This window comes from Crocuta crocuta, unplaced genomic scaffold (assembly GCF_008692635.1).
Source record: "Crocuta crocuta isolate KB4526 unplaced genomic scaffold, BGI_CrCroc_1.0 scaffold233, whole genome shotgun sequence".
In the NCBI taxonomy this organism is placed as follows: domain Eukaryota; kingdom Metazoa; phylum Chordata; class Mammalia; order Carnivora; family Hyaenidae; genus Crocuta; species Crocuta crocuta.
This window is the reverse complement of record NW_027529526.1, coordinates 1,834,708-1,854,938: the sequence shown is the minus strand read 5'-3', so window position 1 is coordinate 1,854,938 and position 20,231 is coordinate 1,834,708. Positions and strand designations below refer to the sequence as shown.

General features: G+C 52.3%; 1 protein-coding gene across 1 annotated transcript in view; it reads right to left on the bottom strand.

The window, feature by feature from the left end:
* PTPN5 (protein tyrosine phosphatase non-receptor type 5) overlaps nt 1–19,297 on the bottom strand; it is a 44,282-nt gene extending 24,985 nt beyond the window's left edge. The window contains exons 1-3 of the mRNA XM_077761086.1: nt 19,269–19,297; nt 13,635–13,709; nt 7,498–7,574 (exon numbers count right to left, since the gene is read on the bottom strand). Coding sequence (XP_077617212.1) covers nt 7,498–7,574; nt 13,635–13,709; nt 19,269–19,282 — 166 coding nt within the window. The 5' untranslated portion in view covers nt 19,283–19,297. The remainder of the gene's footprint in view (nt 1–7,497; nt 7,575–13,634; nt 13,710–19,268) is intronic.
* Nucleotides 19,298–20,231: the final 934 nt, after the last annotated feature.

Sequence of the window (20,231 nt, the reverse complement as noted above, 5' to 3'; positions counted from 1 at the left end):
GTGGGGGGGGTTCAGGGCATGGCGACTCTCTCCACAGATGCCCCCATGGGATTAACCAGCCTCCATTAAGATCCCTGGGGTTGGGTCAGCCTGAGATTCTGGTCCCGCCAGGCTGAGCAAGCTACCCTAGAGGGCGGTGACTCACCCTGGAGAGCCTCTACTACCTCCAACTACCACTCTTGCCTGGCAAGGATTAATTAATATTCTGGGGTGGCTAATCTTTTTTTTAAAGTGATTTTGGAAAATATGAGGGGGAAAAAAAGCCCTTAATAAAAACATAAAGGAAATCCAAGTCATCCATAATCCTACCACGCTGAGAAAGGCACTGGTTTCTTTTTGACATATTTTCTGGTATTTTTTTCTTTCTTTGTGGGTGGATTTTTTTCCCTTCATAAATCATTCTGTATAGAGGCATATCCTTAGAAAATGCCTCTTTGGATTTGAAGGGTTCAACTTGTAAGCAGTATGGTAGACAGCCTCCAAGGCGCCCTGAGGATTCCTACCTCCTGGTATTCACACTGAGGTGAATGACACGTAAGAAAAGCTTTCTTGAGCCTTCTATCCCAGCCCAGCACCAGGTGAATGCAGCTGAGTGACCTCAGCGGAAGCCACATAAAGAGAAGAATCACCCAGCTGAGACCCGCAAGACCCCCTGAATCATGAGCAAGTGAGAGGTTGTGGTTTTAAGCCATGAAGAGTTGAGACCATTTATTAGGCAGCTATCGATTTAACCAAAACAAGAGCCTGGGACTTGAAAAGAAGAAACGGGTTCAAATGAAAAGATGAGATTTTTTTTTAAGGTATGAAGAACTTCCTGGGAGTTGGAGTGATGAGTCCCTGGGCCAGGCCAAGGACACAGAGGCCATCATCTGCCACTACAGATCTTAGGGATACCACGGATGTCCATTTGTTTGCGAGGTCTTTAGCTTCAACCTGTATGGAGGCAGATGGCCTTTCTTCCCACTGTGAAGGCTCCGGTCACATCACACATCCAGGTAACTCTCTAGAACAGCGGAACCATTTCTGTACTGATGGAGGAAAATGGGTGATTGTCGTTCCCTGTCACCCTGGCCCCTTTATCCACCTGACTCTGCAAGTTGATAACACTGCCCCATGTGCCCGTGCTGGTTCTGTGAGGCACCAGCCTGTGGCTGGGGGGGTCAAGAAAGACCCACGAAGCTATACTGTCCATTCCAGTGCTGAAGGACTGGCCGGGGACTTGATGCCTGGGCCCTTGGGAATATGCAGAGGGTTTTCTGTTCATGCTCCATATCCTGGAACAATCCTCACCACAGCCACAAGCTAGCATTACAGAGTACTCGGCATGCACCCGCTTATTTAACCCTCACAAGATGTCTGTAACGATCTCATCATGGTACCATCTCCTTATAGAGTAAAGGATATGGAACCCGAAGAGTAAAGGATATTGCCTGAGGGGCATGCCGCTTGTCGGTGGCAGAGCTGGGATTTGAACCCAGATTGGTCTGCCTCCCCACAGCATCCCAAGATGCAGCTACATGGGTTCATGCCTCCACATCTGCCCTAGTATCTAGAAGAGGTATCCTGTACCATCACCGATCCATAGTACCTGGGTTGGTATTTCTTTTCTCAGTACAATGGTATCATTACAGAATGCTCTCCAATTAGGGTTCTTAGCACATCCAAATGCTGTTTTGTTTTTCTTTTAGCTTCCATTCTGGAGACTCAAGAAAAGGCAATTCACTGTACCACTAGCCACAATAAACAACCCCAAATGCATTAAAAATTTTCATTGAAAACAGAACCCCAATTATACGAAGTAATACAAGTCAACAGAACCTAGGCTGCTGCTGATGGGCACAAATGACCCCTCAGCAGTGTAACTATACCTCCCCCCCACCCCCACAGGCCTGTCTTCTCTATGTTTGTCTACCTGGGCTCCTGCACTTACTCCTAGACCAGTGTGAACCAATACTGGGTACCAGACTGAGGGGTCTTGGTGAGAATAAGGGTTAGTAGATCGAAGACACAGTCCATTAAGAGGTTAATCTGTTCCTTAAAATGCTTTGATAGCTGGTTCCAAAAGACACGAACCAGGACCAGGACCCTACTCATCCCTCAGGTCACAATTTAAAGGCCGTCTCTTCCGGGAAGACTTCCCTGACCCCCTCCCCCCAAGATGAGGTCACGTTACAGGCGCGTCCTTCCATGGAGCTCTGTCCCCCTTGAGAGAAGCAACCAGGGTCTGTCTCGCTCTTCACTGTATCACCAAGGCCTGCACAGCCTTGGGTATGGAATGGACGCTCAATACGAGTTTGTCAAACTGATAAAAGGGCTTTTCAACCGGCCCTTGCTCGTTTCTGGCCCAAGGCCTCATCTGCGTCATGATGGGATGGCTGTGAAAGCTAGAAGGTGACCCTCTGTGGTGGCCAGGGGCAGTCACTGCAGTTCAGGGCAATGAAGATTTCCTCAACAATGACGTCCCCTTTACTGCATCAAAGGCCACCCCGGATGGGCAGTTTGCCACTAGCTGAGACCTAGACACTGTCCCCTTCCAAAGAGGGTCAGCTTGATACCCATGATGATTCAGAACCTAGGGCTGGGCCCTGGGACTTAGGTGGGGGTCAGTACGAGAGTCACCAAGGGGCCAGCTGGGCAACGGCCCACTCCGCCCTTCAGGGTCGCCTCACAACCTTGCGCGGAGCCGGTTAATCATGACACACTGCAATCCCAAGATGGCGGTGACTGGCTCCGGCCAGCTGTTGGCTGTGGGATGCTGTGGGAGCACCTTGTTTCTAAGAGCAGAGCTGTCCTCAGACCCAGGCTGAGCCCCTTCTCCTCTGGCTGCGCCAGTCCCCGTGGGGCGAGCAGCCCACAGGGCCCAGTGGGTGTGCCCACGCTCTCCCTTCCAGGCGGTGCTCTGGCTACTAGGGCTCCAGAGCCCCCAGCCAGAACAGCCCAAAGCCTGCACGGTAAACACCCCCTCCTGCCGGTGGGCGTGGTCTCCTGCTCGGGTACCTTTAGGTGTGAGGGGTGGCCAAAGGGCTGCAATCGGGGTGGCACGTGGCCCATGTTTGCACCCATAGACTGACATGCCCACACGCCACACAAGGGTTCCTGCAGAGCAGGACTGCAGAGGGCGGTGCGCCCCCAAGGGCCTCTCCTGCAGTCTGGCCTCGGTCCCTGCCAATGTCAGGAGCAGGCCTGCCCCGGGCCCGCCCACTGGAGGCAGTGTGAGCAACACCTGGTGATGTCGTGCCATCACTGGCACCTACTGTGGCCTCATCCACCTCCGTCCTCCAGCCCGCACCCCAAAGGAAGCTGCCGGTGCCAGGCTGGGACCGCAGTGGCGCTGGCTGGGGGAGCGGAGGCCCCAGCATCAGCGGGGTTGCCTGGTTTCTTGCAAATATGAACACCTACACATGGTGGGGGGGGGGGGTAGTGTGAGTCTGAATGTATAAATGTGTTTGGGTGAATGTGAGCAAGTAAATGAGCAAGCAAGGGAGAGTGCGAGAGAAGAGAGGGAGAGTGACCATGTGTGCCAGAGTGTGTGCATGAGTGTTTGCATGAGAGAGAAGAAAAAAAATCGTGTGTGTATGTGTGTGTATGTGCACACACAGGGGCGGAGACAGGATGCCAGCGCCTGGGACTGTGCACAATTAAAGGCCTGGGCAAAGGGAGGGAAGGAGTGTGCCCGCTAGTGTGTCAGTGTACAGGAAGGGGCATGGGGGCAGATGCAAAAGGGACCTAAAGCAGGAACGACAAGCAAGCAGATCAGTCTGGATGACGGCACCCCAGAGCAAAGAGATCTCGAGTGCGCGAGAGGAAGGAAGCTCACAGGTGCGGGAGCTTCAAGTGGGTGTGCACCCGTGGGGCTGCATGAGGCACAGAGAGGTAGGGCGTGTGCCCGGGGAGCTGCGTGTGGGTATGTGCATGTGCACACACGAGCACGGGGCCGGGACAAGTGAGGAATAAGACAATATTCGAGCACACGCGGGCAGCGCCCCGGGGGTGTGGGTGAGCGAGCCTGTCCTACGGGCTGCCTGGGGGCGCTGGCGATGCCTGAGCATGTTTCCACCCAGAAATCTCCATCTGGGAGGTCTCCGTGACCTGCTGGGTGCTGGTTCGGGCCCAAGGGACGGTGGCCGGGCGCGTTGGCCATGCCGCCCCTTGCTGGCGGTGTGTATGGGAACGCATGAGTCACTCAAGGCACGGCTAGCCCTCACTCCACCTCCTCTCGCCGTGCGAGAAGCCGGCTGGGAGGGGAAGAGATTAGTGGAGGGCTGTATTTTTACATCATCATGTATTTGCAGTGTCCATGAGCTCATTCTGAACGCCTTGCACCCCGAATTCTCTCACCCTTTATAAGAATCGTTATGTGTCCAGGTTGCTGGCCGGGCCAATGGTTCAGACTGATGAGCATTTATGGCAGTCTGCTCCTTACCGGGTTCCAGGACCACCCTACTTACAATGCCAAAGCACCCTCAGGTCCTTTCTCACACCTCCTTCTTGGTCTTAATTTTCTCCACAGCACTTACCACTATCGGCCGTACTAAATATTTTACTTATTTATGTTACCTATCGTCTATCTTGGTCTAAAGAACAGAGTCTACAGATCACTTGCTATGTGCCAGGCACTGTTCTGAGCTTTTCATTGCTTCATGTGATCCTCCCACAACCTCGCATGGTAGTGAAGAGAATCCTTGATTACATTTTGTAAATGCAAGGCACAGCAAAGTTAAATGGCTGGCCCGTGACCGTCCCGGGGGTAAATGGTGGAATCAAGCCGAAGTCTGGAGTCCCTGCTCTTCCTCAGTGCACAACGCTGCCCTGTGAGTGTGGAGATTTTCTGTCTGGTTCACTGTTGAAATCTTTAGTGCTTACAAGAGTGCCCTGCACAGGCAGGTGCTCAATGAACAGTCATTCAGTGAATGAAGAAATGAGTGAATGACGGCTGCTCATGGAGGACAAAACAGAGAGGCATTTGCCTTCAAAGAACTCATGGTTCCGTGGAGAAAACAGACAAACCGTCATTACTAGATCATATCCCAATGGCATCATGAGAGTCTAGAGGGGCACAGAACTTGCCCCGCCCTTGGAAGGCAGGGCTTTCCAGAAGGATGCAGATGGGGACAGGCACAATGACACTGCCCACCTCCTGCAGAGTCCTCCCCGGGGACAGACACACCTTAGCTCTTCCTGCCTCGGTTCGCAGGGTGCCAGAAAATGATGGGGGCTCCACAGTGACAATGGAGGCAGAATGGGGAAGTGGCTAGGAGCATGGGCTCTGGAAAGAGACAGCATGAAGTAAACCCTCTCTCTATCAAACACTAGCTAAGTGACCTTGGACAGACTCTCTCACTTCCCTGGGCCTTGGTCCTCTCGTCTCTAAGATGGGAACAGGAAATGATATCAACTTCTTTGGGCAGTGGACAGGATCACGTGAGATGTATAATTGAGAGTATTTAGACCAGTCAGCCCCCACGGTTATAACCAATGCTCCTCTTCCATTCTAAGTTGGTTGCTGGCTTTCAGGGAGGGTTGGAATTTGCCATATTATTCTTATTACTATAGTTTCTCTCCTGTGGTTCCACCCCACTTTCCAGAAGCAGTTCACAGCCAGGCAGGGACCAAGCCTGTTTTATTCACCACTATGTTCCTGGCACCTAGCATAATACCTGACACAGGTGCTCAAAAAGCATTTGTGGAATGAATGCTTGTGTGATTATATTTATTTAATCCCTGTAAGGATAAATATTCATATCGCTGTGAGGATAAACGCTTGTATGGCTGTTTGTTCCATTTGCAGATGAGGACTAGAGGCCCAGCAAGGGTAAGGGACCTGTCCATAAACACAGAGCCTAAAACCAGACTCAAATGCCAAAGCCCGCGCCCTTCCCTTCATACCGTGCTCCTTTCTGGACTCCTATACATCATGTCCTATTTTCCGCGGATTTTTTCTAGCCAGCGGGCCATCCCCGGTCGTAGAATCATCTCTGAATTCTATGACTCATATCTGAATCACAGGACGTTTAATAGTTGAAAGGGACTTTTGATGTCATCTCGACCTCCCACCCATTGTGGAAATTTCCTCTCCACTGTCTGCTCAGACAATACTTGAATGCCTCCAGTGATGGAACACTCATTTTCCTCCTCTTGAATTACCCAGCTCTACGGCTGGACCACTTTCGGAGTCAGGAAGAAAGTTCTGCATCCCGTGGGCCAACAGGCCTCACTTTAATTTCTCTGTATCTGGTTTATGCCAGCTGCTGAAGATACGCAGAAAGGATCTGCGATCCCCTTCACAAAGACAGTCTTTCATATATTCAGACGGCTCTCACATCCCTTTGGAGAATTCTGCTCCTCAAGCTAGCTGTTTCGGGTTCCCACCAGGGCACCTGTAGGACACCCATCCTAGACCAGTTCAATATGCCTTCCAAAGTGTTTTTGAGCAATGGCACCCCCTACTGGATAAGGCATGAACTGCACCACAGGGCTCAATCCTTTCCTGGAGGCCCGAGATAGCTTCTTCAGCAGCTGGGCGGCGGGCTCATGGTGTGAGTAACATACCCACTTATTTTAGAGTCATTGCTTGAGAGTCATACCTCGCTGTTCTCAAGGTCTACCCTATAGGGTATCGCTGAAGACTTCACTCTAAGGCTCCTCACCAATCATGAGGTTTCTGACAAGCTACAGGTTTGCAACTTCCAAGTCAGCATCCAAAAGGCCTTCTTTCAAACAAACAAGGTTTGGAAGAAAAGATGAAAATGTACTGTCTTAGGAGATGATGGCAATTTTTTTTTTCATTTGCCTGGTTTTCTATTATTTCTACAATGGGTATTTATTGTAAGAAAAAAAGACTTCTATAAAAAGAAAAAAACATATTAAAACTCCTCCTATTCTCCTTTCCTTTATTCCTTCCATGGCCTGGATGGTCGGTCTGCAGCTGGGACAGGCCACCACCCCACAGGCAAGCACGCCTCGGCAATGTCTCTGCGGTGACTGAGAAGGCCCGTGGTGCAGACACCCAGGTCCCCCACAAGCACCATCAGCCGGACTGGGGCGGCACGATCGGACGCTCGCAGCCACTCTCTCAGCAGGGCTGCCGGGTGGTTTCTCCACATTATCCAGCCCACCGTCAGTTCACGCCTCACTAGGTCCATCTGTGTTTCCTAACCTATCCCCCGGAAGCCTGCCCCGCACACTGCCGGCCGGCGGTCATGTCCCCAGCAGCCCTGGACCCCCGGCTCTTCCCCCTTCCCTCCGCCCCTCCCAGCACACCCTCGGTGCCTGCTCTTCCCTCCCCAGGAGCCCCGAGCAGCTTCATATGACAACAGGTCAGAAAGACACCAGGGATTAGAAAACCAAAACCTCATCTAAACGGAGACCTTGTGACCAGCTGAGTCACTCCTCTGGAGCAAGTTCACAGCTAAGCGGGCTCTCCTCCAGCCCGTGTCAGCCGGGGCTCTCTCCCTGCGTTCGGAACTCTGGGGGCACCTGGGTGCCGGGAAGACTCACCCGGCAGCTTCTCGCTGCAGCACATGTCCAGGGCCCCTCCCTCGGAGTCATCAGTGGGGTGCTTCTGTCTTTCACTCCTGCAGCAGATGGAGAATGGGAGATGATGCCGTTGAGCTGGGATCAAGGCAAAACCCTGAACGAAGATAAAAAGGCTTCTTGCTTGCGCTGCGTCCCTCTGGATAACTCTACCCCTGTGGGGGATGTGAACAGAAGGACCGACCTACAGAAGGGACAAGCTGCAGAGGCAGGAGCAGAATGCCACAGGCATTCCCCCTGGGGAATAAGCAGGCATAGCATTCCCTACAAGCATCACCACCGCCATTACCTCTGCCGTGGAGAGAGGGGCTTACTACGGGCAAAGCACTGACAAACTTCATCACACTAAATCTTCAACAAGACCCCATGGATTAGGGATCAATCAACAGGCTCAGAGAAGTTAAGTAACTTGCCTAAAGTCACACAGCTCTTTAGGGTAAAGCAGGACAGGAGGTTACAGTCTAGGACTCCAAGCTTAGGCTCTCACTGTTGTGCCGTTCCGCCTCCTAGTTCCTGTGGGTGTGAGCCACGGGTGAGCAAGAAGAGGGGTCTGGGTAACACACAGTCTATGTCCAGCTCCTCAAGGCCTGCAAGGACCTTGTGTTGTGTCTCAGGCAATGCAAAGTGGCCTCCAGAACTCTTCTGCAGAAATAGTTAGAAAATGTAGCTGTATATTTTTTTTGCATGTTCTACATGTTCTATTTCTTTCTGACATCAGAAAGACCTCTTTCTAGCCGATCGGGGAACTTTCCAAGACTATCACAGGGGCCTAGCTTTTCTCCCTTACCCCATAAGCTGGGAAAAGGTTGCTGGAGATCCGCTAGACCCCATGAAGTGTCTGCAGAGTAGACACACCCCAAGGGCAACTGTGCAGCTCACAGGGCTTCCCCTACTTTGGGAACGGCCTGACATCAAATATGGGCTCCAGTGGCTGTCTGCCCTTCATGTCCTGATCCCTGGCAGCAGCCGACTTATCAGGGCTAGACACACCGACCAGGCTGGGTCAGTCAGATCCTCTCCCCCGCGCTTTTCAAATCATTCTGGAGGGCCTGGAGTCTGCAGGCGCTGGCTCTAAATCGTGGTAGCCACGGTGCCCTGGAGAGAGGGTCCAAAAGGCTCTGCTGCTGCGGGCCTTGGGGCTGCTCCATTCCTACCCATCCTGAGTCCTGAGGGAGCAACGTGTCTGTCAAAACCATGAGATGCCCCAGGATCCTTTCACTAAATGGCAACATTTTAGCTTAAGCCAGTGAGAACTGACTTCTGGAATTGGCAATCCAAAGAAACTTTAACACAGCACTGGCAGCATAATACTTCCATGAAGTCCAAGGGGTCAGCTGCCTCTCTGCGCACTATTTCTGCAATCCTGACTCTCAGACTGGTCCTGAGGCCATTTCCGGCCCAGCTGCAGATCTGAAACAATTAAGGGTAGACGGACAGGGTTAAGGGTGACCCCTTTCATTCGGACTTCTGCTCTCAACTGGCACTGCATTATTTTATCTTTTCCTCATTCTGACTGGCAAGGTCTCTGAGAACCCCAAATTTCGGAGCCTAGCTCTCCCGCAGAGAGAAGGCTGCTATCTTCAAGGCCCTTTACATGTCTCCTAAATCCCTCCACTTTTCTTCCTCTGTACCACCTACATCTTAGTCCAAGCCAGCCTCTCTTGCCTAGATTACTTTGGCAGTCTTTTAACTGGTCTCTGGCATTTATTCAGGCTGGCCCCTAAGACATTCTCCACATGGTTCCAAAACAAATGGCTTCATAGTTTGTGCAGTTTACAACCTGCACAACTGGATGGGGCAGGCCTGAGCTAGAATCAACAGTTTCAAAACTCAACATTTTATCATATAACTTTCTTTTTAAAAAATACATCAATGCCATCCTATTGCACTTAGAAGAAAGACAAAAATCCTTTAACATGCTTTACTAGGTCTTGCATGATTTGACCCCTATTTATCCCTCCAACCTTATTTCATACTCCCTTTCCTTTTGTCCTCTGCACTTAAGCTGCACTGGACAGACTCTTTTCTCCACAGTGCCTCTGCATATGCCTGCCTCTCTGCCTAGAGAGCTGCCCCTAGCTCTACTTCCTAGTACTTTTTACTCAAAGAACTTGACACCGTTTGAAATTTCATTTTAATTTATACCATTACGTGATTGACATTAATTAGACTATAGGCTATATGAGGACAGGGGCCAGCATTTCTGTTTTATTCCCCACTGTATCTTCAAAGCCTTGCACAGGGCCTGGCTCATAGCAGGTGTTCAATAAATAAAGAAATAAATAATCACCCGCCGAATAAGTGAATGTTGCCCTGACCTTCCTGGAAGAAGCATCAGGAGCCTCAAAGGCGGCCATTATCTGCGCTGCCTTGTGGGCAGGTCTTTGAGAAGCCGCCTGGGACCCGCCTCCATAGCTGCTGTCCAGAGCAGGCGCAGAGTCACATACCCCGAAAGGCCCTCATTCGGAAGAGGAGGAAAACGGAGCACAGAATCAGGGTCTGACTGGGTCCGGGTAACACAGCAAGCCGGTGGCCGTGGGGATGGGGATCCTGAGCTGCTTCGCTCTGTACAGTAAAGAGCACCAGGAACACGAGGGCTGGCTCCCGGCTGGGTCCAGAAAGGTAACCGAGGTATCCAGATACCTCTGGAAGGCGACCCATGTGTGACTCACAGCTGCTTTCACACCTTAAGCCTCCCAGGCCCCAAGCCGTGTTCAGAATAGCTCAGTGCTGCATGTATGCAGCGGACTCTATAAATAAGCTTCCTAGAAAATGACTAATTTCATAATCAGAAAAGCAGGAAGAGTAGCACCTCTCATCTGTAGAGGAAAATGGAGCAAGAAGCCGCGGCTCGGCCTTGTCGCTGAAGGACTGCAGGCAACAGGAGCCAGAGACTGTGCGGCTAGGCTGTTCAGGGAAGGGTTTTATATTTTTATGTTTCTTTTTTTTTTTTAATTTAAACCTAATGTATGTATTTATTTATTTACTTATTTTTTACAAATAGGTTATTGTCAAATTAGTTTCCACATAAGACTCAGTGCTCATCCCCACAAGTGCCCTCCTCCATGCCCCTCCCCCTCTCCCCCCCACATCCATCAGTCCCGGGGAAGGGTTTTAATTAGATTTCTGAAGAGGAGAGACAGTCCGTTCAGGGAGGATGGAGAAGCCCAGTCTCTGGACACTGCCCTCTCTCCGTGCCCAGAGCAGAAATAGCTGCTTGCAGTAGATTACCGTAGGCTCCTTCTCTCTCCTTTTCCACTTCTATGAGCTGCGCGAAAGGAGCAGAAAATCGGCCCCCTGTGACAATGGGCAGCCACTGGCTGGGCTGGTCCCCCACTGCTGCTCTTAGAACCAGAGACCCCCAGAGAGAAAAGGACTCGGAGGTCACCCAGCCTGTCCCTCCTCCATCGATGGAGAATATCTGGGCAGGGACAGAACGTTCCCAAAGCCACCGCCTCATTCAATAAGCGTTTGCTGAGCAGGGCCTGTGAGCAAGGCATCAGGGCTGTCCTAGGAATACAGTGACAAAGAAGCCAGGCCCCCCCTCCCCGCAGAGCTCCCAGTTATCTCTGGAACACACACACACACACACACACACACACGACTGACCGCGCCCACACCTGCTTTAATCGCCGACATATTCACTAGATGCCTCGGGGAGCTCAGCTCCACTTGTGGTGAGGGGGCGGGCAGCGTGTGGGGTAGTCTTCTGCAAGGGGAAGGGAGGAGCTGGTTCTTAAAGGATGCTTCCAGAGGCACCTGGGTGGCTCAGTCGGTTGAGCGTCCGACTTTGGCTCAGGTTGTGATCTCACAGTTCGTGAGTTCGAGCCCCACGTCGGGCTCTGTGCTGACAGCTTCGGATCCTGTCCCCCTCTCTCTGCCCCTTCCCTGCTCATGTTCTCCCTCCCCCAAATAAATAAAACAGTTCTCTTTTTTTTAAAAAAAAAAGGATGTTTCTACATGGATGAGTGGTCACGAGGGAAAGAACTTTTCTCACAGTGCACACAGCAAGCGCAAGACAGAGGTCTGAGACGTGAGGAACAACCGGCACTAACTGGGAGCAGGATGGTCAGCGGGATGGGGAAGTGACGGGCACGTGACGAGTGAGAAGCAGGCCCCTCTGCCAGGAATCCCGCCTTCCCGGTGAGGCAGCCTTCTTCCACTTGACCCTGGGGCTTCCCTTGACCCGAGAGGTGCCACGGGTCCCCACCCCTGGCCTGAGTGGGGGAGGTCTCTAACAGAACAGGGGATCAGGAGCATGTGTTTGAGGAATGGACAGCAGACCTGGCCGGTGGCATGTGATCCAGTCCCAAACTACTCGTTTTTAAAAATTATGGTCAAGTACATATAAGATAAAATTCACTACTTTAACCAATCTGAAAGTGTACAATTCAGCGGCACTTAATATATTCACGGTGCTGTACAGCCGCCGCTGCTATCTAGTTCCAGAGCAATTTCATCACCCCAAAAGGAAACCTTGTACCCCTTAGGGGGCCCCTCCCCATCTCCCCACCCCCAGCCTCTGGCAGCCATTCATCTGCTTCTTGTCCCTATAGACTAGCCTGTTCTGGGTATTTTATGTAAATGGAATCATATAACACGTGGCCTTTTATGTCTGGCTTCTTTCACTTAGCCTAATGTTTTCTAGGTTCATCCAGGTTGGAGCACACGTCAATACTTCATTCCTTTTTATGGCTGAATAACATTCGACTATGTGGATATACCATGTCTTATTTACCCATCAACCAAGCAACGGACATCTGCGTTCTTGCCCGCTTCCGGCCATTATGAACGGTCTGCTATGAACCCAACTTCTCCTTTAAACTCGGCCTCCAACACACTTAGGGCTTTGGGGGAATCTTCTCCCACCCCGGGCCCCTGAAGCCTCAGCTATAAAACAAGGCAGTCAGACCCCTCGCGGCCTGAAGAACATCACTGTCATGTGTTTAAGTGAAGGTAGCGTGAGCCCCACGGCGATTCCACCACTGCTGGGTGCTGGGGACGGGACCCGGAGCACCCCATCTCATCCTGGGGAAACTCACGGCTGGTGGGGAGACAGGCACCTGCTGCGGGCTGGGTGAGTCAGCATTCTAACGGAGGCCTGTCTGGGATGGGCCGGGAGCACCTCACCTGGTGGTGGGTGGGGCATGGCGGATGGTGGGTGCCGATAGGTTTCTTGGAATAAAGGCCAGCATTGCCCAGGACCAGTGAGGAGAAGCAGCTACAGGTCTGGGGAGGGAGGCAGAGAGGGCAGCATCCTCTTCCTGGGTAGGCGAGGGCCTAGGTGGTGCTAGGATGCTAAAGCCTGATTCCGGAACCCCAGCATCCTCCAGACCCAACCCCAGACAGAGGTGCCCTCTACCCTGGGGCTCCGGGGCCCCTGAGAAACCCCTCACTGCCAATGTGGAGCTCCTACCACCCTCCCAGAGCTCTGATACCACCAGGCCCCGCTATTCCCTGCATACTCCTGCTTCTAGGCCTTTCTTCATGCCCTCCCTTCAACCTGAAGTTTCCTTTTCCCCTCCTGCCCAATCTTACTCATGCTCAACATGACCTCTTTCACGGAGCACTCCCTGATCTCCTGGGGAGAATCAAGCTCTCCCATCTCCGGGCTCCCCCACACTCCTGGCTCACTACTTCTCTCTGCCTCTTACTTTGCTCTGCTGCTATAGTTAGCTGTTTATGCACCTGCTCCCCACACCAGCCTTCCAGTCACATAAGAGCATCCCCACCCCCTCAGCCACCTCTGCATCCCAGGTGTTCAGGGCCCGATCCTGTTGCTGTACACATTAGAGGTCAAGTGGGAGGCAGTGTCTTAGGGTTAGTGGCTTTGAGGGCTCTGGGAAGACAGACTCTAGCTAAGATCTTCCCAGCCTGGGGAAGACGGCCAGACCACGACCAGAAAGAGGCCCATAATGCCATCTAGACATTCATCAGCGCATTCAGCATGCACGGGCCAGGGACATGATGCTTTCATGGAAGACAAATGACCGGGCTGACTGCTTCATGCAAATGAGTCACACATCCCAACGCATGCACATGGAGAGGGCCTGTCCTCCTCCGCGGGGTGAGCTGCGGGGAAGCCCACACGCGTCACTCACCTGGCTTCCTCATAATTCATTCCCAAGGTGTCTGGACGGGGAACGGCGCCATCGGGGGCCTCGGCGAAAGGCACACTAGAGGTGTGAACGGAGAGAAGCCAGCTTTAGGACACCCAGATGGGGAACCGAGGCAGAAGTTAAGTGCCTTGTCTCACGTCGCACAGTGTGGACAGCTGTCTTCAGAGAGCTAACAAATCCAGTCCTTTCGGGAGTTACCACTCTCTTCTGTGGGTACCCTGCTTAGCTGCTGCCACAGGGAGGGCCCAAGACCAGAGGTCTGTTCCCCGTTATTCTGTGTTAGACCTTCCTGCCTAAGTGGCTCAGAGTCAGTTTCTGTTGCTGGTTACCAAAGGACTCGGACTGATGTGTGCAGCGAACTTGGGGAACACACAGGTTCTGAGCCCTGGGTTCCCGATGCTTAGTTCGCTGCTATTTCCATCCTGACAAGCTGCTACCCTCCCTGCCCAGCTGTCCACTGTCCGGCCATCTGTCCCCACGTCTGAGCAGACTGCAAACTTGGAGTGTTCTGGATCCCAAACACAGGGTCTGAGTGTTCTCTGCTTGGGATGTGCCCAGATAAATGATGGCTTCTCCAGCCTGCTCTGTTGGTGGGAGACTGGGGTGTGGGTGTGGGGGAAGGAAAGGGGAGAGGAAGGGAGGGGAGGGGAGGTGGAGAGATGCTGGAGAGGTCCAGCCTGCGGACGGGCTCGGGCAACACAAAGTTTTCCATCTTTCGTGAGTCAGATTCAGGGACTAGAATATTTGCTTGTTCAACAAGTGTTTACTCAACAGCTCCTCTGTGCAGGCCGTGGTGTGGACTCTGGCTCGAGGCGTAATGGGGGACTGCAGGTCAGCAAAGGCAATGGTGCCCCAGGCGGCCAGTGTGGTGGAGAAGCGCAGGGTGCTTGGGAGGGGTGGGGGGCACCGGCGAGGTCCCTAATAAGGCGGGGATGTCAGGAAAGGTTCCCAGGAAGATATTTATGATGTGAAGCAGGAGCTGGGGTCAGCAGCTACGGAATGTGAGAGGGGCAGGTGGGATGTTCCAGGAAGAAGGAGGGCTGGGAACAGGCCTGGAGTTAAGAGAAAGCAGGGCACATACAAGAGATGGAGAGAAATTCTGTCTGGCGAGGGGAGAGTGAAAATGGAGCGCGACGTGGGACAGGGACATTGACTGGCACTCTCATTTGTGAAGCTCTTCCCTCTTGTTCTTCATCTCCCTCCCCTTCTTTCCAGAGAGGTGAGACAGACCTGAGTTCTTCAAACAGCCCTAGGAGGAGCATGCTTTCATTACCTGTGTTTTCTAGATGAAAAAATGGAGATTCAGAGAAGTGAAGTGATGGGCCCCGGGCCCACACACCTAGTAATGACAGATCTGCCCCTCCCCACCAGATTCCTAAGCTATCTTCTGGCTTTCAGCCTTGGTTGAAAACAATGCTTTGAAAATAGGAAGAGAGTGAACATGAGCGGATCAGCTGACCTCAGTGACTGTGCTGCATATGTTCTTTAAAAAAAAAAATCCTCAGTATCGGTCTATGTGGCTGCAGCCCATTTTACAGATAAAGAAACTAAGGCTTGGGGGTGAAGTGACTGCCAGGATCACCCAGGGGGCAAATGAGCGAAGAAGCCAGAGAGGTGGACTGTAGTGTTCCCGTCCTCCTGCCCAGGGCCCTGAAGGAGCTCACTGCTGAAGGGCCATTAGCTTTGTGTGGCTTCCCCTGGACTGGAGTGACTGGAAGTCCTGCCCTGGCTTGTGGCCTCAGGTTTCCCCACGTGAAGAAGCAGTTCAGAGAGGCCTCCTGGGGAGACTGGTTAGGGTGATGAGTGTAGGTGACGGTGGTAGCCGTGTTTGTTACTGAAACCACAAAGGCACTCACTGGCCAAGGACCCAGCAGCCCTGGGCTCTTGTCTGAGGCCACCTTGTGACTCTGGGCAAGTCATTTCCTCTAATATGAGTCTCAGTAGTGCCAACTGAAAATCAAAGGAATCGAATTTAATGACTTTAAAGGGCCTCTCAAGGTGGAGTTCAACTTCAGGACTGTCAGGGCGGATTTAATGAGGCCGATGGAGGCGGAGGGGCAAGGAACCAGCAGGGGGCGCTCCCAGCAGCAGGGAAACAAGGCCTTGGTCCCTGGAGCCTGACAAAGGCTCCCAGTCTTCAGGTGTCCCACCCCAGCCAGTTACCGACAGAGGCCATTTCCAATTCTGATGATTAGTATCTGCTGTGGATAGTCCTACTTGTGCGCTGAGCCCCCTGAAAGATCAGTTGAAGGTTTCAAAGTTCAAAGATCATCTGGCTTAATCCTGTTTCTCAACACTCTGAAAAACACTCATTCTGAAAAACACTCATTCTGCTCCCTCTCTTGACACCTCCCAAGTCCCAGCTACAGAGTTTAGTGTACAAGGCAGAAAACAGGTCATCACAACTGTGAAGGCAAGATCATACCTCTTGTGAGGGTGTTTGGGCATCTCCATGCCTACCTGTAACATCTTGGAATACACTTTTCCCTTCACTAGAAAAGCCCCCCCTTTCCCTTCCCTGCTTGGAAAACTCTCTAAGCCCCCTTTAAGATCCTGCTCAATCAGAGAACTCTAGATGCTGGCGAGGATGTGGAGAAACGGGCATTCCCTCCTACACTGTTGGTGGGAATGGAAACTGGTGCAGCCCCTCTGGAAAACAGTGTGGAGGTTCCTCAGGAAACTAACAATAGAACTCCCCTATGACCCAGCAATAGCACTGCTAGGGATTTACCCAAGGGATACAGGAGTGCTGATGCATAGGAGCACATGGACCCCAATGTTCACAGCAGCACTCTCCACAATAGCTAAAACGTGGAAAGAGCCTACGTGTCCATCAACGGATGAATGGATCAAGAAGATGTGGTTTATCTATACCATGGAATACTACATGGCAATGAGAAAGAAGGAAATCTGGCCATGTGTAGCGACATGGATGGACCTTGAAGGTGTTATGCTGAGCGAAATAAGTCAGGCAGAGAAGGACAAATATCATATGTTTGCACGTACAGGAGGATTAGGAGGAACTTAACGGAGGACCATGAGGGAGAAGAAGGGGAGAAANAATATTTTTAAAAAAAAAAAAAAAAAAAAGATCCTGCTCAAATGTAAGCTCTTCAGCAGAATCGTCCCTGACTCCCTTAGGAAGAACTGGGCACTTTGTCTTCTGTTCTCACCTCTCTGTTTGGAAACTGTCTATCGATGCCTATATCCCAAGTTCACGTGGGCTATCTGTGCGCAAACCCGTGCTCTGTAATCAGCACAGCCTCCTCTGACTGCGTGCTTACTGTGTGCTGGACCCCACCCCAACTGCTGTTCACTCCTCACTACAACCCTACCAACTAAACACAGTTATCATCCTCCTCCTACACACGGCAAGATGGGGACTTAGACTGAGTCATTGTTCAAGGTCACACAGTTGGTAAGTGGCAGAACCAGGCTTCAAACTCACTTTGCTTCAACCCCAGGCCCAGGCTTTATTTAAACCACTAAGTGTACGGTCTCTGACACGGACCTTCCTGTCTACACACTGTCTGACATCAGGCTGATATTCAAGATATATTTCTTAAAAAAATAAATCAAAACACAGGCTAGACCCTGAGCATGAATAAATGGCTCATTAAAAAACACAAAGTGCAGGGGCTCCTGGGTGGCTCAGTCAGTTAAGCATCTGACTCTTGGGTTTCAGCTCAGGTCATGATCTCACAGTTCATGGGTTGGGATTCTCTCTCTCCCTTTCTCTCTGCACCTCCCCCATTAGTGCTCTGTCTCTTTCAAAATAAATAAATAAGCTTATTAAAACACACACACACACACATACACACACACACACACACACAAAGTACAGGCTTTGGGATCAGGCTGCCCAAATACAAACTCTGGATCCCTCAGTGGCTGTCTCGTCTTGGCCAAGACACTTGAATTCTCTATGCCTCAGTTTTCTCACCTGTGAAGTGGGAATAACCATGCATACACTTCAACAGATTCTTAAGGAGATTAAGTGAACTTTGATCCTCGCACAAGTTTTGATATGAGATACATGGGAAATGCCTAGAACAGGGCCCAGTAAACTCGTAAAAATGTTAGCTATCATCATCTCATATGTCAGAGGCTGCCTGTTTCCCGTTTAATATAGCCCTTCTTTCCCCATGTAGCTGAGGTCCACTGAGACTCCAGGATAAGTCTTATGATATGCTAATAAACTGGTTCTCAGAAAAATAAATAAATTTTCAAAGCCCTGACAAGTGGAATTCGCCAATTTCCAAGGTGTACATGATCCCACGATGGCTGATTTTGAGCTATGAATGTGAGGGTCATGCCGCTGGTCTTGGAAGAGGTCGGGAGTTTTGCTCCAACTCTCCATGCCTCAGTGTTCTCATCTTTGAAACAGCGGTGCTGTGACGGGCAAATGTAAGCTCCTAGAGGAGAGCCTGGCACTCAGCACCCTCTGGGAGAGCTAGCGGACATGACGGTTGCTGGGAGTTATAACAAGACGCACCGCCACCTGTCTGCTTCTGACACTGGCCCGGTCCCAGCCCCTGGCCTCTCGCCCGATGCCCTGGCAGGCGGTCTCTGCCTTGGTCACTTGCCTTCTAGGACTGAGGCCTTGTCTCCTCTCCCCAGCAACTCTCTCCCCAGCCCACCCGGGACTAGCATGCTCACGTCGCCTGTGCTGGTCACACATCCACCCTGATCACAAATGGTTTCGTGCTGCTGGCATCTCCCTGCCTCTGGTCTCAGCCCTCGGTGTCCCTGATGCCAACCCTTGGCCCTGCCTTGCTCTGGATCGCCCGTGATGGTCCCACGTGGCCCCTGCGTTGCCCTTCATCACTGACAAAACCACTTCTCAGGCCTGTATGCACTTCCTGAGTGGAGAGCTGCAGTTCAGAGCAAGGGGCGGGGGTGGCCCCCCTTTCCCTGCCCCTCCCCCAACCTGATGCAGGGCTCTAGTTCCCGCCTGAGGGCCAGAGTCCCCACCCTCTGCCTCTGATTTAACCCTTCTGTGCTCAGGTCTGGCCCAAGCAGTGACAGCACAGGCTGGGAAGACGCTGGCACTTTAGGATTTGGTGAAACATTCAGGCAAACTGAGTCAGACGCAGGGCCTGGGAGAGGCAAGGCAGAGGCTGCATCTGGAAACAGTTGGGTTTGAGGCTCCTTTGCCAGGAGAGACTATAGAGTATCAAATGGAACGGGAAAGAAAAAGACCAGACGGGACCAGGAGTCAAGGTTTAAACCGGACCAAGTCTGACCTCCCGAATTCAGATGTAAACATCAGCTGCGTACCTACTATGTGCCGCATGCTTTCCAACGCTTTCTTTCATTGGACCCTTGCAGCAACCTTGTGAAAGAGAAATCACCTCACTTCGTACAGGAGCTAGTGGGCACGTGGTGGGGGGAAGGGACTGGCACGGGCACAGGCAAGTGTCACTCGTCCCGCTCAGGTGGCCAGTGGAGAAGACAGACAGAGCCTGGTCCTGAGCCAAGGGTGGTTAGTCCTCTCAATGCCTCATGCCACCGAACAGCTGGAGACTTGGGGCCCAGGGCAGGTTGTCAACAAAGGCCTTCAGTTACGGGTAGAGCCCTTGCAAACATGACACCAACCGTTCTGAGGTCACACACCTTACAGCCACCATGGCGCTCTGGAAGAAGGATGGACGGAGAGGCAGAGAGACCTGGTTGAAACACTGTGCGCTTTGCCACCTTCTCTCCATGGGATCCCGGGCCAGTGCCCGAACCTCTCTGAACCTCAGTCTCTTCCTCTGGGATGCCTGCTGCAGGGTGGTGGGAAAGTGCAAGTGACTGAAGTACAGAAAGTACCAGGCATACATCCTCCTCGTTATCACAGCTGACCTGGCTCAAAGCTTCATTTCCCGGCTCCCTCTAAGTCACCCCAGCACAGGGGACGCTCCAGCTCTTTGTACCAGGCAGTGCCATCAGCTACAAAGGTCTGCTCCCCTTTTCCTCAGGCTCTGCCAGGTGTTCCTGGGGCTAATGAGAACCACGCATGGCCTCCCCAGCAGAACAGACTCCTCTTCCCTCTGGAAGCCCCGGGCTGTTTCCAGGTCCCCCTCGTCGGCCCCAGAAGCCCTTGGGAAGGTGGGTCAAAGAACTGGAAAGCAGACTTCACAGGATTCCCCAAATCCTCCTCCACCATGAAAACTGCCCCACCTCCCACACTCACTCTTGATTCCCAGCCTTTGTCTCTCCCCTTCCTCCTCCCTGCATAGGCCTCCCCCACCCCTCCTCTACTCTGAGCTGTGGTCTTGGGCCCTTCCAAGGCCTGCCTCAGCACCGTGCCTCCTTCAGGAAGCCTGTCTAGTGAGTCCAAGGCACGCTGACCTCTCCTCTGGCTGAATTCCTCTCCCGGGATTGGATTTGTGCCTCGGAATCTGGCGACAGCCTGCACCCCACCCTGGGCTGCTCCCTGCCCATAACTTGGGCTTCTGTGAGCTGCCCAGGCTGAGAAGGGGCAAAGGACAGGCTTCCTCCTACATGGCCCACGACAGGGAGCCCAGTGCAGAGGAAGAGGGATGGGAGGCGGGGCAACGTGCATCCAGCATTTCCTTGTATGCGACATTTGAA